This window comes from Narcine bancroftii, chromosome 1 (assembly GCF_036971445.1).
Source record: "Narcine bancroftii isolate sNarBan1 chromosome 1, sNarBan1.hap1, whole genome shotgun sequence".
In the NCBI taxonomy this organism is placed as follows: domain Eukaryota; kingdom Metazoa; phylum Chordata; class Chondrichthyes; order Torpediniformes; family Narcinidae; genus Narcine; species Narcine bancroftii.
Window position 1 is genome coordinate 222,276,211 of NC_091469.1, and position 26,459 is coordinate 222,302,669.

The 26,459-nt window shown below is 38.3% G+C and overlaps 1 protein-coding gene across 11 annotated transcripts in view; it reads right to left on the reverse strand.

The window, feature by feature from the left end:
- The window catches only part of kiaa0825 (KIAA0825 ortholog), a 313,741-nt gene that overhangs the window by 143,483 nt on the left and 143,799 nt on the right, over window positions 1–26,459 (reverse strand). For 6 of the 11 annotated variants that reach the window (XM_069891196.1, XM_069891206.1, XM_069891301.1 and 3 more), the window contains exons 19-20: window positions 25,503–25,597; window positions 1,533–1,648 (exon numbers count right to left, since the gene is read on the reverse strand). In XM_069891196.1, coding sequence (XP_069747297.1) covers window positions 1,533–1,648; window positions 25,503–25,597 — 211 coding nt within the window. Of the gene's footprint in view, window positions 1–1,532; window positions 1,649–24,187; window positions 25,223–25,502; window positions 25,598–26,459 lie in introns of those variants that run through there. The other 5 variants (XM_069891217.1, XM_069891226.1, XM_069891236.1 and 2 more) reach the window with 2 other exon arrangements.

Genomic DNA, 26,459 nt, shown 5'->3' on the forward strand with positions numbered 1-26,459 from the left:
CTCCCCTCAGTGATGCTGCTAACATCCCCCTCAGCGACACCGTTAACACCCCACTCAGTGACGCCGCTAATACCCCCTCAACCATGCCACTAACCCCCTCTCAGCGATGCCACTAACCCCCCGCTCAGTGACGCCACTAACCCCTCTCTCAGCGACGCCACGAACCCCCTTCTCAGCGATGCCACTAACCCCTCTCAGCGATGCCACTAACCCCCTCAGTGATGCCACTAACCCCCCCTCAATGACACTGCTAACCCCTCTCAGCGACGCCACTAACTCCCCCCAGCAATGCCACTAACCAGCCCTCAGCGATGCCACTATCTCCCCCTCAGCGACACCACTACCCCCTTCTCAGTGACATCACTAACACCCCTCCTCAGCAATGCCACTACCCCCCTGCTCATTGCTACCATTACTCCTGCTTTCAGTGCTGCCACTAATTTCCCCTCCCTCACCCCTATCAGCATCACCACTAACCTCCCCTCACCCCTCAGCGACATTGTATGGTGGTTGGGGGGGGGGGGGCACTTGGGATGTGGCCTTGAAAAGTTTGGGAACTACTATTGTAGATTCTTGGATTGGAGATAAATCGACATGACCATAAAAATGGCAGAAAGGATCAGTGATATCCCCTCCTACCCTTCAATGTGATTTACTAGGATTGTGGTTTAATGAGGTCTCACAAAATTTGTGAAGACCCCTATCACACTGCACACACCATTCTCAAGCTACTTCCTTTGGGAAAGAAATATAAGTATTACATGCAGCACTACCAGGTCAAGGAAAACATCTTCATCCCATGGACAGTGAGACTGCCGAATGACTATTGAACGGCTAAAACAACTCCCTGTGACACTACTATCTATTAATAATATTGCTCAAATATATGTCTTAAGGTTCTGAATATATGTATTGTTCGTCTGTATGCATGTTATGTCTGTATGTGTGCTTGCATTATTTTTCTATCGTGGACGCAGTTTTGGCAGGTTGTACTGATGTGCAGATAGTCCCCGACTTACGGCCTATGCAACTTACAACCATTCAGACATACGACAAAAAATTTAAAAATATATAATAAAGAAAAAATACAAAATTTACATAGCTTATGTTGTATTTGACAAACTATAACAGAGATACAGGGCATGTAAGAGCTAAAATGTGCATACCTTGTTAGTTGGTGTTCCGGGGTCCGAAGGCTGGGCGCAACCATCATGATTCCTGTGCGCATGTGTGAGTCTTCAATTGGTGCATGCGCAGTTCATTTGCATATTGGGTTCGGTTGGCACATGCACGAGAGTTTAGGGTGCAAATTCAAAACAATATCATTAGGATGCTTAACTCTCGTGCAGCGCCATCTGAACCCCAGTACTCAAACCCACCGCACATGCTCCAACCAAGGACAAACACACGCGCACAGGATTCAAGAAGGCTATGTCCAGCCTACGGACCCTGGGATGCTGACGAACAAGTTAAGTATCCACATTTCGGCTCTTACAATATGGGTGCCAAGTTTCATGATTAAAGAGTCTCACCCAGCCTCCAAGTGGCTTTTGTGGATAGTAGTCCCCACAGGGCAATTCCAACATACGTCCATTTTGAGATATGATTGGTCGACCTGAACAGAACACAGACGTATGTCGGGGAGTACCTGTATTTGGATGACAGATATACTTGAACATTGAACAACAGTACCATTATTCCCTGATGATGAGGAAGAATCTTACTGACATTAAAAAAGGTGTGGTTACATGCACAAAAGAATTGAACAATATGTATGTGTTCTCTCAGTCTGGACTGTGCCATTCAAATCAGAAAATATTAGCTCAGAGTGACATTTGCTTGTATTGTCACAATTTCCTCAAAGGTCTACCTCAACACATTGCTTCGTACAATCATCTTGCAAGTGCAGAGAGCCCTTTCCATGTATGCAATTCTTCAAATTGCTTGGTACCACTCACATTCAATCTTAAAATTATGTAATGCCATGATCTTTCTTTCAATTACTATGAACCCGTTTCTATTCCTTTCTTCCAATTTCTCCGTCTCTGCCATATCTGTTCCCAAGATGAGGACATCCTTCTTCCACAAATGTGGCTTTCCCTCCACCACCATCAACTCAGCCCCCACTCACATCTCCTCCGGTTCTCACTCATCTGCCCTGGCTCCCGCTGCCCCCAGCTGCAATAAACACAGTATTCCCCTTGTCTTTACCTACCACCCTACCAGTCCCCACATCCAATACATTAACCTATGTAATTTCCACCACCTACATCATAAGCCCACCACCAAACACATCTTTCCCTCCCCTCCCTTCTCTGCCTTCTGCAGGGACTGCTCCCTCCATGACTCCCTCATCCACTCCTCCTTCCTCAACTATCAATCCCCTGGCACCTTCCTCTGTGACCGCAGAAATTGCCACACCTGCGACCACACCTCTTCTCTCACCACCATTCAGGACCCAAAACAGTCCTTTCAAATGAAGCAGCACTTCACTTGTGTACCTACAGGAGTTATCTACTGTGTCTGTTGTGGCTTTCTCTTCATCGGAGACTGGATGCAGACTGGGAGATCACTTCGCTCATTACCTTTGCTCTGACTGCATCAGTGACAGGGATCTCCCAGTGGCCAACCACTTCATTTACATGTCCCATTCGCATTCTGACATGTCTGTCCATGGCCTCATGTACTGTCCCACCAAGACCACCCATAAATTGGAGGAACAACACAATATTCCATCTGGGCACTCTCCTCCTGGATGGCATTTGCAACAACTTCTCCAGTTTCAGCCAACCTATTCTCTGTTCTCCTTCCCTTCCCTTTCCCTTTGTCTTTTTTCTCCAGCTCTCCACCCATTCCCTCTCCATTCACAGAGCCATCCCTCCTTCCCCTGCTTGCTGGTGTGCTCACCCTCCTTTATCCACCTGCCTTTGGGACCGTGCTCCTCCCACTGTCCCTCCTTCCCACCATTTTGTTGGGCACCTGCCAACATTAATTCTATTCCTTGAAGAAGGGCTCACGCCAGAAATTTTGGTTATGTACCTTTATCTTTGCTCTATAAAGTACACTGTTTGACCTGCTGAGTTTCTCTAGCATTGTTTTTACATGTTTCATCTGCCCACCTGAAGCAAACCATTACTGACCCACATAAATCTCTTGCAGAAAATAACATTCATAGACAGTTATAGAAATGGAACTATCCACAGTGCCATTTTGTAGAGGAGAAACAGCGGTGGGGGGTAAGCAGCATGAAGGGACGCATTGCATTCAAAAACAGGAAATTAGGAGCCTTATGTCATGGGATAGAATCACATCAAATGATATCAGGTTGCAATAATCACCCTATTATTTAGACATAATATTTTAGAATAAAAAATAAACTGTTGGAGGTATTCAGGAGGGAAATGGAGAGAAGACATTGCCTATCCAGTTCCCTCCAGGGATGCTGCCTGACCCACTGAGTGTCTCAGCTGCTTGTTTTTATTTTGGCTCTTAAATAGAATTTTGTAAGTTCAGTTGGCTATAATCTTCCACAGGGGTTTCAGCAGTTGCTTGTTCCTCATGGGACTCATGCCTACCAAGCTCATATGTTAGATCCACAAACCAAGTTAGTTAAGCATTTTACCAAGAGACATGGAAATCAAGTGAAATTGGGTTTTGATCAAGCTTCTTTATTTCTTGGTCATTACCCTGCATCCATCAGCCAATACCTAACACGTTACTTCATCACCAGTTGGATCTGCCCTCATATTGGTATAAGTAGATGAAACTATGGTGGGACCATTTATGACTCTAAAGCATAAGGGACTTTGGCCAAGAATATTCATGCAGTCAGAGCGAGGCATTAAGTGACCTGCTCAAAAGCCAAAGGGGAAACAAGTATAGTTAAGGTGTACATCAAGATACACAAACATATACACATGGACTTTTTTTTGGTTATATCAGGGTATCAAGTTTCAGCTCTTCCAATATCCATATTAAAGTTAGTAATTAATGGACACCCATATATCCTAGAACAGCCATTCTCAACGGGGGCCATACGCACACCTCATTGAGGGCGACACCACTTTTAAGCAGGCAACCGACTGAAATCATAAAGTATTTTTAATGTTCTTTATGAAGTTGATATGAGAGAAGAAACCAACTAAACTTGACTGCTTCACAGGGAAGGGTGCCCATAAATTTTGAGCAGAGTCTTAAAGGGGGCATAGCCAAAATAAAAGGGTTGCAAATGGCTATCCGAGAGTATTGCTTATGGTCAACAGAGACTTGGTGAGCTGGACAACTTGTCTCCATGCTGCACCACTCTTTGAAAAGTCTATTTCTGGCAAGGATCCACAGTTGTCCTTTTTGTTGTTGTGAATGGAAAACAAAGATTTGTGGCATCCAGAGGAGGTAAAGATATATAACGGACATTTCAAACCTGAACCCCGCTTCAAGGTGCGAGTAAAAAGGAAGGCACCTGAAGGAGAAGGGAAGAATGGCAAAGGGAGGAGCAAAGATCAACAGACAAAAGGTGGACAGGAGAGAGGAAAGGTGAGAATTGGTGGAGGGACAGAGTAGCTTTTGGCTTTGTGAAAGCAGAACTGGGGGAAAGAAGACAGAGGGAAGAGGGAAAGATACAGAGCTGAAGGAAAAGAGACCTAGGGAAGTAAAGCGGTGGGGGGCTATCAGAAACTGGAGAAGTCGATGTTAATGCCAGCTGATTCTAGGGTGCCCAATTTGTCCTCCAATTTGCGGGTGGTATCAGTCTGGCAATTCGAGTACATGGACAGAGATGTTGGCAAGGGAATGGGATGGAGAATTGAAATGGGTGGCCTGTGGGAGATCCCCTCTATTGCGCCGAACAGTGCCAAAGTGCTCAATGAAGCAATCTCCCCATCTGCATCCAATCTCTCTGATGTAGGGGAGACCACAACCAGAGAACCGGATGCAGTAGATTACTCCGACAGATTCATGTGAAGTGCTGCTTCACATAGAAGGACTGTTTGGGGCCCCGAACGGTGGAGAGGAGGAGATTTATATAAAAGTGGAGCACCTCCTGCGGTCACAGGTTTTGGCGCCCAAGGGGCAATTGATAGGAAGGGAGGAGTGGATGAGGGAGTAATGCAGGGAGTAGCCCCTGTGGAAGGAAGAAATGGGAAGATGTGTCTGGTGGTGGGATCACATTGTAGGTTGTGGAAATGGCAGAGGAGGATGAGGAGACTGGTAGGTGAAGACAAGGGAGATCCTGTCCTTGTTACCCATGCGGGTGAAGGGAGCCAGGACAGATGTGTGGGTAATGGGGGATATACAGGTGAGGGCTGAGTTGAAGAGGGGAAGCCACATTTTTTGAAAAAGGTGAACATGTGGAAACTGCTACATCTCTCCCCAAGTATAAAGGGCCAAATGCTATTAAGCTCAGAAAGCCATGTTTTGTCTTTATTTTCACACAAATCCATCCACATCTCCCTTCTAACCTCATCCCATGCTGCTCTATTCACTGCTCCCTTAATGTCACCTCTTCGGCCTGCGCAAGCGTGCTTGGACCACTGAATGTGGTTTCTAGTGAGTCACCAGTGGCTCTGTGCAAAACGTATGTGGGTGTGTGACCACAGAAGCTCCCCCCTCAGCCTCCGAGTTAACTGTCATGGTCCATCCCGCCACATACACATCTGGCAGGTTGATTACCTGATTACACATAGCGAAGCATGGGCAGTGATTGACCAGATGGGCCATCCAAAATATAATATTGATGCAGTTGATACAACACATCTAATACATAAGAATTGTTGGACATGACATATTTTAATTAGAGTATTATTGATCGTATTATGATTCTTGTAGATTTGTGGAACTTTACTCAGGAAAACAGATATAAAACATGTATTTAAGACCAGGTTGGATAGATTTTTACATAGTAGGGGAATTAAGGGATATGGTGAGAAGACAGGTAGGTGGAGATGAGCCTATCATCAGATCAGCCATGATCTTATTGAATAGTGGAGTAGGCTTGATGGGTCAGATGGCCTACTCCTGCTCCCATTTCTTATGTTCTATGTATACTTTCCCCTGGTGTTAAAGTTATCCTTGAGTTAAGAATTAAGGGGCAGAGGTTTAGAGGTAACATGAGGGGGAACTTCTTTACTCAGAGAGTGGTAGCCGTGTGGAATCATCTTCCGGAAGAAATAGTGGTGGCGGAGTCAATTGTATTATTTAAGAAAAGGTTGGACAGGTATATGGATGAGAGGAAGATGGAGGGTTATGGGCATTGTGCAGGGAGGTGGGACTAGAAAGGGGTGTTTGGTTCGGTGCAGACTAGAAGGGCCTAATGGCCTGTTTCCGTGCTGTAATTGTTATGTTATGTTATATCCTATTATTGGGCTGCTGGAGGAACAGAGTGCAAAAATTTCACATATTCTAAAATACAAAAAAATATTTTGATTAGTGTTTATACTAAAGATTAATTTAATATAGAAATTTATGAGACAGAAAAAGCCTGTCAAAAATTTCTATAAATTCCTCTTCATGGATCTAAGTCTGCATTTTACAGTTATTAATCTTTCTTAGGTCAATTGCCACTTAAACGACAAGAAAATATAAATCTCCTCTAATCCTTCCACTAATTAACCATACTTTTGATTTCTGTTCTTTTCTGCTATGGAAAATAGGTCCTTCCAAATAATTTTTATCAAGGTTTTGCACAACTGGATGCAACTGAAACAAATCTCAATTTCCTTTGCCCTGAAGAAAACAACTCTATCCTGCAAATGTCAAAATCAACGTAACAGATACTGGATATCTAAATAAAACAACAGAAAAGGCTGAAAATATTCAGGTTGTGCAGCAGTCCAGCAGAATGTTAAGAGTTAACATTTTATGAGTTTATAAGCATTTATTGTCACATACAGAAGTAAAATGTACAGATGCACCAAAATTTTAATACACTGCAACCACGCGGATATGTAAGATATATGAACAGCAATCATAAAATTAAATTACCACAATGTGTCATGGCACAAAAAAAAGGATATTAATAAAAAGGAAAAGTAAATCTTCACAGTTGCAGTTAGTGCAGAAAAACTGTAACGTTTAAATAGTGCAGAATTTCTTTTGATGGTCCTAGAGTATTGATAGGATACTGGGGGGGAAGAGAACCTGATCACTGTTAGAAAAAAACTGTGGTGGAGGTGCTAGACTTCAGGCTTCTGCCTGAAGGGGCAGCACAGTTGGTGTAGCGATTAATGTGATACCTTTACAGTGACAGCAATCAGAACAGGGGTTTGGATCCCACTCTGTTTGTAAGGAGTTTGTATGTTCTCCCTGTGTCTGCGTGGGTTTTCCCTGGGGGCCCAGGTTTCCTCCCACCATTCAAAACATACTGGGGGTTGTAGGTTAATTGGGTATAATTGGGCAGCTTGGGATCATGGACTGAAAGGGCCTGCTACCATGCTGTATGCCCAAATTTAATTTAAGTTAAGAAGAGATCGTGACCTGGGATCAGTTATGATGTTGAGGCCGAGTCATTATGAATTATGAACTTGTCAAAATCTGCAACCTTCTCTGCTCTTGGGCACTCAAATTTCCAAACCAATCCATGATGCAACCAATCAGTATATTTTCCACTGTACATCTGTAGAAGTTTGGTTAAGTATTCGATAAAATGGTAAATCTCAAACTTTTTAGAAGCTGGCTCAAGGAGACGTGCATACCCAGATATTTGAAAGCACTAACCATCACTACTATTCTCTCAGCAATGAAAACATGGTCCCTTAGCCTCCCCTTCTTAAAATCAACAATAAAATCCTTGATCTTGCTGATGTGGTGAACAAGATTACTGTTCATTTTCAGGTTATTGATATTTCATAAGGAAAATATGATGGAAGGTCAATGACGTGGAACACAATTTGCATTTCTCTCTGAAGATGCTGCCTAACCTGACCTGACAACTATTTTCAGCATTTTTGTTTTTATTCTAATGAAATACATCTCTCCTCTTAACTTTAAAAATTCAACTCTGGCAACATCTTTATAAATCTGCAATTTGCTTGGTTCAATCACGTTCTACATGAAGTGTGTTGACTATAACAATCCACTGATTGTGGTCTAACTGGAATTTTGTACAATATTTGCTGTTTCTCCCTTCTCATGTACTTTATGCCATAAGGAATAAAAACAAGTATCCAGGTTGCTTTCATACCCTTACCTATCCTGCTCCCTTTAGAATTCTGTGCTCATACATTCCTGAGTCACTTTGTCCCTCTACTCTTAATATCTTAATGTCATGTGTTCACGTGTCTTATTTATCTTCTCAAAATACATTAACTTGCTCATGTCCAGAGAATGAATCCCATTTATAACCTTTGTGCCTGCCAAGTGAGTCCATTAATATCTACTTGTGGCCTAGAAATTTCTTCCTCTACTAACTAGATTTTCGAATTTGTTATCATTGACAAACATTTTAATTATTCCCAATATTTTCCATCACCAATCTTAACCACAGATAGTCCTTAGCACATACAGGTAGTCCTTGACTTCTGACCTACGTAGACATTTTGTATAAAAATTACTGTATACAGTGGCTCCCCCTCCTGGCGGCACCCCTAACTTCCTGCTCCCTCTTCCCCGTGGCAGCCCGGCCCTGTTCCCCCCAGCAGCCCGAGGTCCCCGTTCCCTGTCTGCAGCCTGAGGTTCCTGTTCCCCATTCCCCACAGCAACCCAAGGTCCCCATTCCTCGTGGCAGCTTTCCCAGCGGCATCCCGAGGTCCCCATTCGCCTTTCCCCGTTCCCCTGGAAGCCTGAGAATCCCGTTCCCCATGGCAGCCCTAGGTACCCGTTCCTTACAGCAACTCAATGTCCCGTTCCCTGACTTATGACCAACATGACTTACAACCAATCCTTTGGTCCCCATTATGGTCAAAAGTCAGAGACTACATCTACACCACAGAAACAGGCCCTTCAAACCAAATGCCCATGTTTATCACTGCATCTATCTTGTTGTGGTTAAGGATCAAAACTATATACTACATTCTTCTTCTTTGGCTTGGCTTCGCGGACGAAGATTTATGGAGGGGGTAAAAGTCCACGTCAGCTGCAGGCTCATTTGTGGCTGACAAGTCCGATGCGGGACAGGCAGACACGGTTGCAGCAGCTGCAGGGGAAAATTGGTTGGTTGGGGTTGGGTGTTGGGTTTTTCCTCCTTTGCCTTTTGTCAGTGAGGTGGGCTCTGCGGTCTTCTTCAAAGGAGGTTGCTGCCCGCCAAACTGTGAGGCGCCAAGATGCATATACTACATACTGTATACTGTATACTGATTTAACTAAATAAAAGAATAAAAGAATAATAAATGGAAATAAACAGAATAAGTCTTACTTGCACTTATTCTGTTTATTTCCATTTATTATTCTTTTATTTAGTTAAATAATCAACATCATCTTTTTTGCTAAACCATACTTTCCAATGAAAGGAGGCAACCTTGAAAGTAAATCATACTAAACTGTCAATATGAAGAATAGGACTGATGAATGAAACACTATTCAACTTTTCTAAACAGCAATCTCTAAACAACAAGCTGGCTATTTACCATTTAGTGAGGTGATATGTTACTGTCATAGGATATTAAACTAACCTCTTAATCATCTGGAATGAAATTTCAGTCTTAGAATGATGTGGCACCCCTTTAATTAGTTCAAATAAGAAGGAGCCCTTCTTCAAATGGGCAACTATTTAAATCAATCAAAGTTTCACAATTTCAAAGTGAATGTTATTTCATTTTTATGTTTAGAGGATTTCAGTTATGACATTTGATAGCCTGCCTCATTGACAGTTCAGTGTGTTGGATATGACTTTCACAGTCTGTTGGCAGGTTTTAGGAAAGCCATCACACCTGTGACTTTAGTTTTGATTAATGAGCCTTTCAACTCATCATGACCATCTGAAGGAGGGCAATGGCCTTTGTGGGTATCCATGATTTATTCCCTTTCGCTACAATGATACTACAGGATCTTCTACAAACAAAACCACCCCTGTTTAAAGTGAATGAAAATCTCAGCATGTTGTTTCCTAGCAAACCAAAAAAAAGGGTAAACTGGACAAAAAAATTCTTCAAGGAATACAAGGGCAGTTTTATTGTAAACTGACACATTTAGGGCAAGATATAAACCTTTCTCAATGGCAAATTTCTGAGTCGTAATTTAAAATTGTGCATGTAGTTATTTGGATAACTTTTCATAAAACAAGACAGGATACTTAAATGTAAGTACTTTAATGTTCATCTGTTCGACAAAATTATTGCAACTTTTGAATAAAATCATTTCCTTTTGTAGCTGCAAAAAGACAAATTAGCAAATATGTGAAATATATGCAAATTTTATAATATGAAATGTTAAAATAAAACTATAATATTCTTAAATGTAAATTTTTAAAAATGTACTGTCAATAAGAATGATATACTTCAATAAGTGGCATATTATCCCGACACACACTTCTAATTTACAACAGTTTATGTATTCCTGAGCATTTTCTATAACAATAACGATTGATAACTTTTCTTTTCAGTTCTTCAGGATGGAAATTTAATTGTGTCTACCTACTCTATAGTGTTTGTTGCATTGTGGTGTTAGGGATGTGCAGCCAAGTTCTGTTCTAACACAATCTATAATAATTGGCTATAGAATGAAGATCAAGCATGGTGTTACATTAGAAAGAGGAAGCCAAGTTCCTGGGCATGTACATATTTGATGATCTCTCCTGAGATCATCACATTGAGGCAACTGTGAAGATAGCAAATTAAAGCCTCTCATTTCTAAGGAGTTTGTAGAGATTCAGCATGCTGTTGGCTTCAATGTACTTCTACAAGTAAACTGTGAAAGGTATACTGACTGGTTGCATTGTCATTGGAAACAAATTCCCAAGAACACAGAAGACTGCAGAAAGTGGCAGCCACAGTCAAGTCCATCATGGATGTAAATGACACTTTCCTTATTCTAATATACCCTAATTTCAAAGTATCATCTTCCAAAGTGTAAGCTGTGATATCCCAAATTTAGATCTCTTTAATCCAATAAATCAAACTCTGTGGCTGTCACATTATGTAGTTTTAATTCATTGATAGAACAGCTAAACATTTTGCACAGCTTCGCAACAAGACTTTCATAACAGTGAATAACAAAGCATTTACTGTATAAAGGTAGTCCTTTTGACACTAATTACTCAAAAGTTGTCATAACAAAAGCAATACCTAAAGACTGCTATAAAAACACAGATATATAGAAATACAAAATTTAAAGAAAAAATTCTCGTGCTCATGCTTCCTTCAATTCTTGTAGAATGAATACAAGCAGTTAGCCTGGGGGGATATTATGACATATTACATCATATTCACTATGGTAACACTACAATAGTTCTCTAAAAATTAACTAAGAATTTTCTCTTAAAAATTAATTAAGAATCAAAAACATAAGGTTTTAACCTATCCAATGAAGACATCTACATGATGCACTGCCTCAAGAAGGCAACAAACATCATAAAGAATCCCCATCACACTAGTCAAGCTCTGTTCCCCCTGCTACTTTCAGGAAGGACGTACGGAATCCTGAAATCCAGGTTCAAGAATAGTTTTTTTTCCCTCAACATCTATTGAGCTTTTAAATCTACCCATACCACTCCAACCACAACAGCAAAGATCTGTCTGCACTGTTGTAATATCACATTTTATCATTGTAGATGTTTTATGTTTAAATTTATTATCTATTTTTTCCTCTGGTGTGTTAATTTAATTTATACTAAATGTCATATTTCTGTACAACATGAATTGAGGCCATTCATGCCATGTTTAGGCCAACTATTCAATAATTCCTGTCAGTCCATTCCCACCTGTTTCCCATGTAATCTATTTTATTTCACATGCCCATCAAATCTCCTTCCCGTTAATTCAGAGGCATGTTTTTAGATTTGGAAGGAAACTGGAGCAGCCTGAGAACTCCAAATTCCACAAAGACACACCGAAGCCCATGATTAAGCTGGACTGTTCAAGCTGTGATGGTTCAACATTATTGCTTACACCATTGTGCTGTCCACAATTATGCTCTTGTGTCTTTATCAGCTCTCAGAACAATCCCATCAATCCCCACTTATTTCCATGCAACCTATTCTCTCTCACAAGTCAATTAAGTTCCACTGATTCTCTAACACCTCAGAAAGCACAATTTACAGAAGCCATTAAAGGCCATAACCATAAGCCATAGGAGCATAAATAGGCTATTCAGCCCATCAGGTCTGTCCTGCTATTTAATCATGAGCTGATCCATTTTCCCACTCAGTCCACTGCCCGACCACACCATAACCTTTGAAACCCTGGCTAATCAAGAAACTATCAATCCACCCAATGACCTGGCCTCCATAACAGCCTGTGGCAACAAATTCCACAGATTTACCACCCTCTGGCTGAAGACATTCTTTGTTCTAAGTGGTCTTACCTCTACGAAATCCAAATAATCACAGGGAAACATGCAACTCCACATAGTCCTAGCACTAAAGGGTAGGAGTAAATCTTGGGTCTCTTGAACTGTGAGGTAGCAACTCCTCTGCTCTACTCCCCAAGACCACTGTGTTTGTACTGTTAGAGCCAGAGGCATTACTATTGGAGTTTCTCAAGTTTTAGTCTTGTATCCAGATATTTTCAGCCTTTTCTTCCACCATCTCTCTGCCACAAAATCAGATATGGACTGTTTACAGCTTAATTCACAACGCTTCCGATAAACTTGATGTGTACTAGGCTATCTTAAGACTAAAGCAGATGGGCTGATAAATGGCAAGCACATTTGTCCCACGTCATAGCCAGCACTGCCTTTCCATAAAATATAGTTCAACAAATTATTAACCATCTTCAACATAGTGCTCCTATACTGAATTCCTTTCCATCAACTCTTCAATCACCTGACTTGAATGGAACAGCATATCCACAATGTGGCTGCAAGAGTATTCCAGAAACAAACAAAAAAAAATCTTTGGAGTCCTAATGTTCCTACATATTTCTTTCCCTCTTTCCCTCATTATCACCCTTTACACTGACAGCTGAACTTTCAAGAGACCTAAACACTAGCACCTCCCATTGTGGCAAAAACATCTTACAATGAGAGCTCTATTATTCTGTACTCGTATGTATTAATTGACCGCTGATGATTTGTTTCACTTAGCATACAAAGACTGAGTCATTTCCAGTCCAAGACCCCACATCTACCTTTTATTATGCCATTTATTTTCAATTGGAAGGAAATTACTGCATTGGAGCTGGTGCTTTGATGAAAGTTGCTTTAAATGGAGTATTTCAGTTATGAAGAGAGACAAGATAAAGAGGGTTTGTATTCTTTGGAGTGGAGGAGGCTCAGTAGCGACCTAATTGAAGTACACAAATTATAAGGAATATTGATAGTGTAGATAGAAGGAAATCTTTCCCCCTAACAGAAATGTGTAAAGCTAGTGGACTAAGGTTTAGGGCAAGGGGTAAGAGGCTTGGAGAGGATCTCAGGAAGAATCTTTTCAGGAAGAGGATAATTATAACCTGAATGTTTGACAGAGTGGATGATGGAGATAGGCTCTCTGACAATATTTAACATGTATCTACAGCTAGATGAGCATTTGAATTCCTATGACATAGAAGGCCATGAGTCAAGCACTGGTAAATTTCAGTTACACAAATAGGTACTTGTTGATCAGTATTTACAAGCTAGGCCAAAGGGCTTATTTTTGTGCCATATAACTCTATGGCTTATGAATACTGACAAATTACAACATTCTTCATGAACACCCTGACACAAAATATTAAAAAGCAAGGCAAAATAATAACATATACATTATATCCCTTAATATAATTTGTTAATTATACATATAAATCAATTAATTACTATTACACCATCTTAATAAGATCTAAAAAAAAAGGGATACTTTACAGGATCATTATAATTAAACCAACAAATCCACTTATCTCGGAGAAAAAGAAAAACAACTAAAACTAAAACTAATCTACCCCCACCCTCTAATCAAGGTTACAAGAAAAAGACAAAGATGGATCAGGTTGTAACCTCTAGAAGACAATATTCAATAAATGGACCCCATACCTTGTGAAACTGAAACTTTTCATCTTTAATACTATACCTAATTTTCTCTAAGCTTAAATATGACATTACATTGTGCAGCCACTGTGTATGAGTCGGTGGGAGTTCATCTCTCCATTTCATTAAAACTTCTCGTCTGGCTATCAACGTGCTAAAAGCTAAAATTTTCTCTTGAGATGCTGATAAAAATGTATCCAGTATACATGAAAAACCAAACAGTGTAATTAAAGGGCAAGGATCTAATTTAATCTTAAAAATAATTGACAAAGAATTACATATATTCTGCCAATAACTTCATAATTTGGACATTCCCAAAACATATGAATCAGTGAGGCTTCAAAAATTTTACACTTTTCACAAAATGGATCCACATCTGTTTAGAAATGGGATAATTTAAGTTTAGACATGTGTATTCTATGTACCACCTTAAACTGTGAAGATTCATTGCTCAAACTAAGAGTGGAATGCCAATCCTCATCTGAAAAAGTTATCTTAAGATCACGTGCACAATCATTTTTAATCTTAGCCATTGAGGCTAATCTTAAATTCAATAGATCAATATAAATACGTGATATCAATCCACTATGAAAAAATAGTAAATCAAAAAGTAAATCCAGAATATTTGAATCTGCAATTCGAGGAAAAGTGACCAATTTGGACCGAAAAAATTCCTAACTTGCATATATCTTAGAAAAATGTCTATTAGAAAGCTTAAACTTAACTGAAAATTGTTCAAAAGAAGCAAAGTCATTTCAAATAAATAAATCTTTGAAAATTTTAATACCAAATCTGTACCATTCATCTAATAATGAAGGCAGGAAAAAAATGATTATCTATAATAGAACTAGCCAGAGAAAAATTATTATAACCAAAACATTTCCTAAATTGAGTCCATATTCTCAATCTAATTCTCATTATAGGATTATGTGCCAATTTAGAAAATGAAAAAGGTAAACCAGAAACTAAAATTGCCAACATAGATGATTTCTTAGAAAAATTCATTTCCATTTCTGCCCAAGAAGGGTGTTTTGCTAATTTATCAAATTTTAATAATAAATCTTAACTGTGTATATTAATTGCCCAGAAATAAAATCTAAAATGTGGAAGTGACATTCCCCCATTCCTAATAGTTTTCTGAAGATGAGCTTTACTTATACGTAATTGTTTTCTCTGCCATATATATGAAGAGATGACTGAATCTAATGAATTAAAAAAGGATTTAGGAATAAAAATTTGTAAGGCTTGAAAAAAATACAAAAATGTAGGTAGAATATTCATTTTAATTGAATTAATACATCCAATCAATGTAACTGAACAGATAGCAGATTTGTGTCCCATTTTTAAAGAGACAGATTTTAGGCACTTGCATCTAAAATTGTTGAGCTACCTGAATGCACATACAGGAAAATGAATGGGTGGGATTTCCTTGTGGAGCCAGAGAGTTTTTTTAAATCCACCTGAAGAGTGTCAATGCTTTCTCACACCTTCAGAGATTTGGTTTTGATACTGTTGCTGTCCAATTAATTTACAATTTCTTCCTATGATAGCATGGATTTTGCCTGGGTGTTACTATTTCCTCATAGATGTGAATGATACACCATAAGGTATATTAATTGGCTACTATAATTTGATCCAGAAATCAGAACACTGGGGGTAAATCCATTCAGATTACAGGGGGAATGTGCAAGAACCTTACAGACAGTTCCAGATTCAAACCCAGGTCAATGTCTCTCTAATAGCACTGCACTAACCACCATATTAATTTGTGCTGTCAGCAAGGACATGATGGGCTGATTTCAGTTTTATGACTCTAATATAAACGATTGTGGTATAATTAGATAAATGGTGTAACATTTCTCCTCAAATCTGAATTAATGCTATGTCACATCACCCAAATATATTTTAAAATGGCTACTGACTTGTGTTTCAACTTCTTTCAGGAGAACATGGTGCATAACAGGAGGACACAGTAATAAACATCATTGGAACATATGTTTTAACGTCATGGAAGATCATGAATAGACTTTGACACCCGTACCAATTAAATGATGAATGATGTAGTGATGCATATACCTAATCTCCTTCTTTTCTTTTGATTGTCTATCATGGATTAAATGACGACCTGCAGAGTGTTAATGTACACTCTAATAACTTCACCTCAATCATCTTCCTTTTTCATTTCATATATACTAGAACTTTATCCTGCCAAGGAACATGAAAAGTCAATAATTATACAAATACTTGATTTTGTACTCATAACACCAGGTTAGTAGAGGTGGTAGAAACAGATATGAGAGCAACTTTTAAGAGGCATTTAGAAAGAAACATAAATAGGAACGGGAAAAGAGGAAAACATACCATTTTCAATGCAATTGACATTATGGTCAGCATGGACATGGTGGGCCAAAGAGCCTGTCCTGGTGTTGTACTGTTCTATGTTCTAAGAGCAATGTGAAAAAAAACTGCTCCTCTTCCTTTTCTCTCCTTTTGTTCTTCATAGACTTTACCTCTTCTCCACCATAAAAAATGGTTTCCTCTAGGCTGACATTAGCCAGGTTCCTCCAGTGTGGTCAGAGAGTGAAGTGTTGCTTGAGGAAGGGCTCAGACCCAAAACGTCAGTAATATATTTTTACCTCCTATGGATGCTGCAAGACTGGCTGAGTTCTTCCAGCATCTCAGTGTCTTGACTGTTGCTTGAAAATGCCTTTTCATGTATGCAGTAATACTCCTCAGTTGCTATCATATGTCTATTCTGCAAGCTTAAAAAGCTTCCCTTCCTGGCTTCAGGAATGAACTATACCATGAAAAAAATAACCCTTGTGCCCAATAATCAGCCTTTGACTTGCTGCGATCCTAAACAGCTGCACAATGAGGGAGTGGAATTCAGCAGTTTGGACTGAGCAAAATTCACTCATTTACCTTTCAGATCATAAGATTTAAAATAAGCTTCTTTCCCCTTCAGCTTTTCTACTCAAGATGGAATTAATGACACACACTGGACTCAGGTGCATGACACATAAAATAATGATTTTCTTTTGACAAGACTAGCTAAAAAAAAAGGAGAATATTTTGATCAGATTTCATATCCAAGCTATTTTGATGCTTTCCACCTGGATTGTGCATTTCGACTGTGTTGTTAAAAATAATGAATGAATTTGTGAACCCTGAATATAATCAAAATGACCAACTCAAAAGATCCACATGTACCAGTTTCAGTGTTTCTATGCATCACTACATTGAGTGTCATGTAATTATTTTAGGAAAAATAATGCTAATTAGTTTCATATTACTTTTTCAAATAATACTTCAATTTTATTTTGCCAATCTATAATGGGCTTAATATTTTGTGGCAAATAAATGTTTACACTATATTAATTGAATGTCTTTCATTTTAAGATTAATTAAATGTAGATTTTAAACAAAATCATTCTGCTTAACTCTTTTCTACTGCTAGAAAATAAGACTATTTAACCCACAGATTCTCAAGGTGGGGCGTCTGCCCCTCTGGTGGGGCGTGGTGAGAATTGGATGGGGTGTGGGCTTTAAGAATATTTTAGTGCGGCATAGGAATATTTGGGGAAATAATTAAAATGGTTTGGAAAAAATAAACTCGTTATGTCGGTGTGAAAGATGGGACTTGGCAACACAGTCAATACAACACAATTGTGGTAACTTCCAAATAAAATTACTTTGTTCTTTTTATTTTCATAATATGTGTTTTTGCTCTTCCGATGTTTCTCTTATTTTAACTGTTTTTATCCTTGGTTAACATTATAATTATATTTTTTCTGACTTGTCTTATTATCATCCATTCCAAATTATCTCATTGGCGATGAGGATTCCAAATTATCTCAACAATCATGTCTCTTTACTCTTTCAGTTCAGTAGTGAGTGAGACCTGTATCTGTATGTTTCTTTGTGCACTTGAGTATTGATGAGGGCAGGGTGGTGTCCACCCCAGACACCAGCCTGAAGGGGACATCAAAATTAGAGAAAAAATAGGGACCCCAGAAAGTAAAGCACGAGGCTAGTGCCGTTTTGAGGCACTCTCTGGGAGAAAAAATGTCAGAAACTGCACTAGTGTTTTTTTTTCATGTTTTTTTAGGGACAGTATTATTCCTTTGATTCGATCATTACTTTTATTACATTTTTCAATTCTAAGCCATAATAAAATAATGATTAATTTGTTTCAGGGAGCTCGTGCTGCTGTATATTCAAAATGAGCAGACCAAGCAAGCAAAAGGTTTGTCAATAATCAGTGGAGTTCTTGAAGTTTGGGTTTATACCTGCTGTGCACGATGAAGGTATACCTTTTTGCCTATTATGCCAACAGACTTTGACAAATGAATCAATGAAAGCAGGCTGACTTGAAGCTCATTTGAGGGTAAAACATCCTATCCATGTCAATTTGAAATTGGACTATTTTAAATCACTGAAAGAGAAGTTTGAAAATAGATCAAAATCACTTCATTATTCGCTGCACAAACTACAGCCCTTAATCGTACCCTTGGAGCTCACTATGAAATTTCTCTGCTGAAAGCAAAACATGGGAAGAATCATATCATTGGGGAGGAACTGATTAAACCCGCAATATCATTATTTCAGCATAAGGGTGACAAAGATGTCCGAGCAATGCCATGTCTGCAACATGGGTCAAGATGTTGAGAAACAGCTTATTGTGAAGTCGAAATCACGAAAGTTCTCAATATAACTGGATAAATCTACCGTACGGGACAGTTGAGGCTCTGTTATTGGCATACGTGAGATATATTGATCAAGAAGAGTTTCAAGAGATGTTGTTTTGTGAATCATTAGAAACATCTACTACTGCACTTGATATCTACAGCAAGCTCAAAAATTATTTGGATGAAAATGAAATACCAAAAGGAAACATTGTATCTTGTGCTGCAAATGGTGCACCTGCTACGATGGGTTAAAAAAAATCAGGATGCTTAAAAATAATGAAAGCTGAAAATCCAAACATGTTGGTTCTGCATTGTATTATCCATCAAGAAAAATTAGTGGCCAAGAAAGTTTCCTGTTCTACACAAGATACTGCATTCTGCGATCAAGTGCATCAATGCCATCAAAACTAATGCCAAATGTGAATGTCTATTTAAGCAGTTTTATGTGGATAAGAATGCAGAACATGTGAGATTATTGCTTCACACTGAAGTAAGGTGACCCTCAAAGGGAAACTGCTTCAAAATGTTTATGGAACTGTTTGATCTCTTCAGCAGGTTCTTGAAGGACAAACGTGAAATGAAGCTCTTGCTTCATTTGGCAAAACAGATGGCAAAGCTTATGTGAATTATTTGATGGACATTTTTGAGAAACTAAGAACATTGAACAAGCAACTCCAAGTAGCAAATGTGACGCTCGTTGATGCAAAAGCAAATATATTTGTATTCATGACACCTCTAGAATTATGTCAAATTAATGTTTCTACAAGAAATTTCAGTCAGTTCTATTGGTTGAATAAGTGTGAGGTAAATTGTTGACCATTTGAAAATGTTGGTGACCGACTTCAATAATAGATTTTGTGATTTAAAAGCAATGGATTTTCCCTCTTGGTTAATTCACCCATTGCTGGTGGACTTATCTGAAATTCTAGTCCAATACCAAGAGGAGTTACCTGAGTTGCAATGTGACAAAGCTGTGAAAACTCTGCTCAAAGTGAAAGGAATCATGATGTAGCTGTCCAACGAGACCGAAAAGAAATACCCAACAACGACCACTTTAGCAAGGGAACTATTGATGCATTTTCCATTATCTTATTTAGTAGAATGTGGCTCCAGTGCTGTTAGTGATTTGCTACAAGCTATGAGAAACCAAATGGAAATTACAAAATATGGAGATTTAAGGTTCAAACTAACAAAATTAGTCTTTTGAATCAAAAATATCTGCAGCCAGCATCAGGGGTGAGGTTCCCACTGCAGTTGAATGTGTGTTTGAGATGGTTGACACATTGAAGTAGTAGTTGAAGGTGAAATATGTGTTCCAGTGTATTCCCAACCTTAATAGCATTAAAATGCATTTGCAGTAAATGATTTAATTAAAACTTCTTTTGAAGATATTACTTTTTTCTGCTAATGGTGGGGCATTTGTTTTTTTGAAAAATTAAAGGGCAAAAAAGGTTGAAAATCACTGATTTAACCTATAAAATGGTTAACAGTTAATATCAATTGGGTAACATTGTTAGTATTGGCAATGTATGAAGTAATTTTACATTTGATTTGGTACATTCCCTCATCTGAGGTTGATCTACTGGGTGGATCACTAATAATTTTCTCTACATTGAAAAACATAGTAAGATTATAGCTTAAAAATTACTTGTAGCAGTATTGGTACTGGAATAGTTATCGCACTCATATTAAGTTTCAGAATTTTAATAAATATTCTAAACTGATTATTTCAAAAGGTGGATGAAGTGGACAAGGGAAACCAATTTAGCACCTGTTAATGGTAGACAGCAATTTTTGATTTGGACAGTTTGTCCTTTTGAATATTTTGTTCTAGTTTTAGTAGGATTGGTAACCTTTTTTCAAGATAGATTTGTCTCATAACATTGGACAATAATTTTTTGAAAGTTTGTTTCCTGAATAAAAAATGGGTATTATGATAGATAACCTCAAGATGAACACAAAGATAATTTTAGATTTGCTGTATCACATAGGTTGTTGGATAAACATTAATGAACTTCTCTTGAATTGAACATGTTTAATTGGATAATGATGCTGACACCAAGCTCTCAGATTGACTGCATATGTGGCACAGCAAATGTGAGGATCCCAAGGTTTGTCTTGGTCACCAATGTTATCACCAAAGTAGAGCTCATTGGCTCTCTTAATAAGTGCAGTCATGCTGTGGCTTTGAGCCTTAAGCATATACTCGCCACAAATGTAACAGAATGTATTGCAGCTGTTGCAACATTGGCAAGACATTTCTGCAGTTTTGAATCTTCTTGAAGACATTCACCATGCTATTGCCTGAAAAACATGTGCATCAACATGCATTCAAACTCTATCAATGTAATACACAGCATCTGGATATATGAGCTGTTTTTAAAGCATGTCTGCATCTATCCTGACGAAGCATGCCTAGGCCTAAGACAACATCCACATAGTACCTGCACTGAGTGCATGCCCAGGCTGACCAAAACTGTTTGTGTTGTAAGCAATGTACTAATAGACTTAAAATATGACAGGAAATTACAAAAATACATTATATCTAAAAAAAATGAAAGTGATAGGAAGATATTAAGGTGATATTCATGATCAACAACCCAAAATCTATAAAATACACCCAAAAGTGTTCAGGAAGAAAAATCTTTGCTGTCCAGTGTCTTATTGTCTTATTAATGCAATAAGATTCATATTTACCAGTTTTCCATGATCCTTGGTGCTGCAGATTAAAGGTGTGGAAATTTATCCACTTTCTGAGAATGAAAGACTTTTTTTTTGCAAATCCTGATAATTTTATGAATAGCTGATACATGCTACCAAATTAGTCTATATAATATGAGAAAATTCAGTTACTGGATGCAAACCCCATGATTAGTGAGAACATATTTACATTCTGTGAACTTACAACTGATGAATTTAATTCTAAAATCTTATACACTATTCAAGAAATCAAGTTAGCAGCATTGGCATTCTACTTATGTAATTAGAAAAGCCTTTGAGATATTTTTGAAATTCATCAAACTCATTTAGCAATAAATTATAATAAAACACCATGTTGATCTGCTGTCCCTTAGCTCCACATGGTTTATGCGCCACATTATATTAACTTCAATAATCATAGTTGTAAAAGTTCTTGAGAAGAGGAAAATATGTAATGGCACTACAGGATACATTTCATGATTTACTCAATAAGAAAAATGCATGGTGTTTTTGAACTATGACATTTACTGTATTTGCACCAAGTTTAAATCAAAGTTTAAAATTGTAAAAGGGTTCTCCAAAGCATACACAACCCTTTGGGAGCAAACATTCAGCCTGCAGAGCGCCCTAATTGCACCCTGCTCGTGGTAGCTGTTTGAATAAAGTTTCAATAAAGTTGTGTTTGAATAAAATGGCGGTGCCCAAGATGAAGACTTGGCCGATGTCACTCACCGCTGGGGTGATTACCTGAAGTGTCTCCCTAACCCTGCCTGGTAAGGGCCTTTGTCTTTATTAGTATATTACTAAGTATATTTGTAAGGCTTTATCATAAAACTTGGGGGAGAAGGTTAATTATGACAATGACACATTAGTGCAGTGGCTACTGCAACACCACTACAAAGCCAGCAACTGGAGTTTGAATTTAAAGTACGGTGCGCCGAGGTCCTGACAGGGACACTGGGGAGGAAATGAGTTGGGTTGTGCCGAGGGTCTGACTGGGACACTGGTGTGGTGGTGAGACAGGATGTCAATATGATGCGCAGGCGTTACTTATGACAATGGCATGGTTAGCAATAGTTAGCACAGCACCAGCGATCAGGGTTTGAAGTTAAATTTTGTAAATTATTGGAATTACCTTATTAAAGTGAACTTTACATAATTAAGGACTACAATACTGATTTTTTTTTCAAATTCTTTCACATTTTGCTCTGTCTTTTCTCTTTTAAATGATGTAGAATTAATGCAAGTGTATTAGTCCTCAACATTCATTGGAGAGCTTTCATCCCTAACGTCGAAGTACTCGAGATGGCAGAGGTCGACAGCATCGAGTCCACGCTGCTGAAGATCCAGCTGCGCTGGGTGGGTCACGTCTCCAGAATGGAGGACCATCGCCTTCCCAAGATCATGTTATATGGCGAGCTCTCCACTGGCCACCGTGACAGAGGTGCACCAAAGAAAAGGTACAAGGACTGCCTAAAGAAATCTCTTGGTGCCTGCCACATTGACCACCGCCAGTGGGCTGATATCGCCTCAAACCGTGCATCTTGGCGCCTCACAGTTTGGAGGGCAGCAACCTCCTTTGAAGAAGACTGCAGAGCCCACCTCACTGACAAAAGGCAAAGGAGGAAAAACCCAACACCCAACCCCAACCAACCAATTTTCCCCTGCAACCGCTGCAACCGTGTCTGCCTGTTCCGCATCGGACTTGTCAGCCACCAACGAGCCTGCAGCTGACATGGACATTTACCCCCTCCATAAATCTTCGTCCGCGAAGCCAAGCCAAAGAAGAATTAGTTAGGCATTGTAAGAGTGAGTCACAGTCAACTGGAAATTCTGCATTTTAGGCATCCGCGATCCCCATAGGTGCCGGGTAATGGGGATTTTACTGTATTTTATTAATCATCACTCTGTTATATTAAAACATGTTCTGAAGGACATATTAGACTGAACAACAAATGTTTAGATAGGAAAACAAATGTTGAAATACCCATTCAAATAGTACCAAATTTAAAAGTCTGGAGAAAATATTGACAAACTAGCAATAAAAAAATTATATAATCTGATAAGGTAAAGGTATCAATGTTAACTGGTGACATATTCAGACTGGGCCATTGCTACTAAATAACATAGAGATGGCAGCATCTTTAAAGAATACTTGGTCTGCAAAAATTCTTAAATGTACTTAATCCAATCTAAAGGATGTTTATTTCAATCAGGATAATTATTTAGTCTCGTGTTATTTTTCCCTCCTGTAAATTAGTGCATTTGAATGTATTCTGATAAATCTCACATTCATAAAGAATTATAAATTAGAGTAATTTTCAATAAATTTGACACTGATTAAGAGCTAAATTAATTAGTTGCATTTAAAGTTTCAGACCAATTTCAATATTCTCCTGACTATATAGTATTTTGATATTTCACCTGGCATCATTCAAAGGTAACCAGCGTGTATGAAGTGAATAAGTCTTTCCAATCACTACTCAGAGCAAAAGATATGAGACACTATTTTTTTTGCATCTTGTACCTGAACGATAACAAGGCACATTAACAGAAAATGAACCAGAGCCTCAACGTGCAAAACAATTCTCTAGACTTAATAAGAAAACCAACCCTCTGAAGTCACAACTCAGGCTTAAATAAACTTAGGTTTATTCTGATAAATTAACAACAGACTTTATTTCTACATTACCATTATTGTGAAGTGTTCACATGTTTTGAAATGAACCAGATTTAATATAATAAATATCACATATTTGTCAGGAAGTACGATAAATAATTCAAAGTTGCTAGAATGATGGTTGTCATTCTAACTAGATTTAGATCACTTCTTTTAATGCAAAAAGTTCCCAATAATCAGCATATGGAGTAAGCATTACCCATCTGAGAAAATTCCCACCTCATGTGCCAACAGGATTTATTTGGTTTTTCCTCTGGGTAAGAACATGATCTTTGGGACTGATATTTTTTGCTTTCATATTTCACTTTGTGAATGAAAAAAAAAATCATGATATGCAGCCTTCCACTTCCCACCCTCCCTTCTCATCTTGACCACAAGGCCAGGCTTTATTCCAGAGACCTGACAGCCATGGCTTGTCCCTGACAGTTAGTCCTCCAACATCACAAACATTTCTATGACTGATTCCACCTGCATTGAATTTGCCCATTGTTATTGAATGAAAATCTACCGGGACCAATCCCTGAAAAGGGCGCACAAAATCAGTGAACCGGTGCGGACTCGAAAGGCCAACATGGCCTGTTTCTGCTCCGTAAATGGTTATATGGCAGCTTCCTCTACAAAATCACAAGAAAGTTTCCTCAACCTCAACTTCCAAAACAATATATTTCTAATCATTTGTTTATGCAATCAAAAATACAATATAGGATGTAGAAGATTCCTGAATCAATAGGAGAAACTCACCTGTGCAACTACCAAATTTCTACCAGGATTTGCAGGCAAAAATAAAATCAAACTTTAAGAATTTTTTGGAAGATAGCAAGTATTGTAATAACAGCAAGACAATAAAATCTATTTTACACCAGGTGTCGACTAAATGTCTGTATACCTTTTAATACAGCCCATTACATATTATACAATGTATGAAAAGAAACTAAGACTATAAAATCATCGGTTCCCACAAATTGGACAAATAAAGAAGCATCAATAAAATGGAAAAGTGATCATATGTGTCCATTAAGGTTCGCTGATAATGTTTATCTTCTTGTGAAATAAGGAACAAAATTAAATGCTGGGAAAATATCAAAAAAAATGTTAAATTGTTGGCATTTCAAGGATTACCAAATTAAATCATGAATTGATAATCTAAGTACAGGGGAAAAAAAGAGCAGAAATGCATTACTTGGTGAACATTATGCTGCTGTATGATGTTTTTATGATCAGATTTATGATTCAATGTTGCTGCACAAATCACACAAACATTTAATTCTTCAAAAAATGCCAGAAAAAGATGCAAAATAAAATGACATTCAAACTTAACATGATAGTCAGCTCTGGAAAGAGGCTATTACCTGTTTGCTAGCAGTGTCCTGAAGGTCAATTGACTGAGTCCCAGATTACCATGCAGTACTTTTGACCAATCCACATTCCATTCAGTTATAGTTGACTGTTGATATATGAAAATAAAGAACTGTTAGTTATTAATCAGAGCTAATATGATCAGTAAATTATAGTCCCAGCTGTAATGAACTGAATAAGAAGTAGGGCGGACCTGAACAAGGGCTGAGACAGAAGATATTAATCATGTACATAGATGAAGCCTTTATTCCAATAGATGAAAACTAGTTTATAAATTAATTTGGTGCTCTATCCATTAGTTTAAAAAGCCAAAGTAATTTGTATTGCTCCTGCTTTTTCATGCAATAATACCATTTTTTTAATGGGCAAGTTCTCAGGAAGATATTTTAAGTTATAGAAGGATGTATGCTCATTTTTTTTTAATTATTAAATCCAGAAAAAAAACTTACCATGATGAACAACAACAATTGTATGGAGTTAACTGATATTTATGTCTGGATGCAAGGAATGCATCATGAATGGATGTACCCTATCACCCTTCTTAAATAAAGATCTGTATTCAGATCAATTGCTAAAAATGTATGAGTTTATAAAAATCTTTGGTCTTGTCTTGTTCACGAAGGTGTTCATGATATGGGCAGATTTTGAACATAAGCTAGTAAGTGGACAAGGAGAACAGGAAATTTAGTTCAGGCTGATGGGTGACTGCTAGGGGAAGGCAGGCAGTGCAGGTATTCCTCTGTAAGTATTCTCCTAACAGGCACACTATTCTGAATACATTTGGAAGAGATGTCCTCTCAAGGAGGCAGCAACCAGATCAACGGCACTACAATGGTTCTGTTGATTAGCAGCGAAGGTCAAAGTTTAGATAAGCTGTCATGATCGGAGAGTCTATAGTCAGAGGCATGGATAGGCAATTTGTGGTTGCAAGCAAGTGTTCAGGTTGTGTT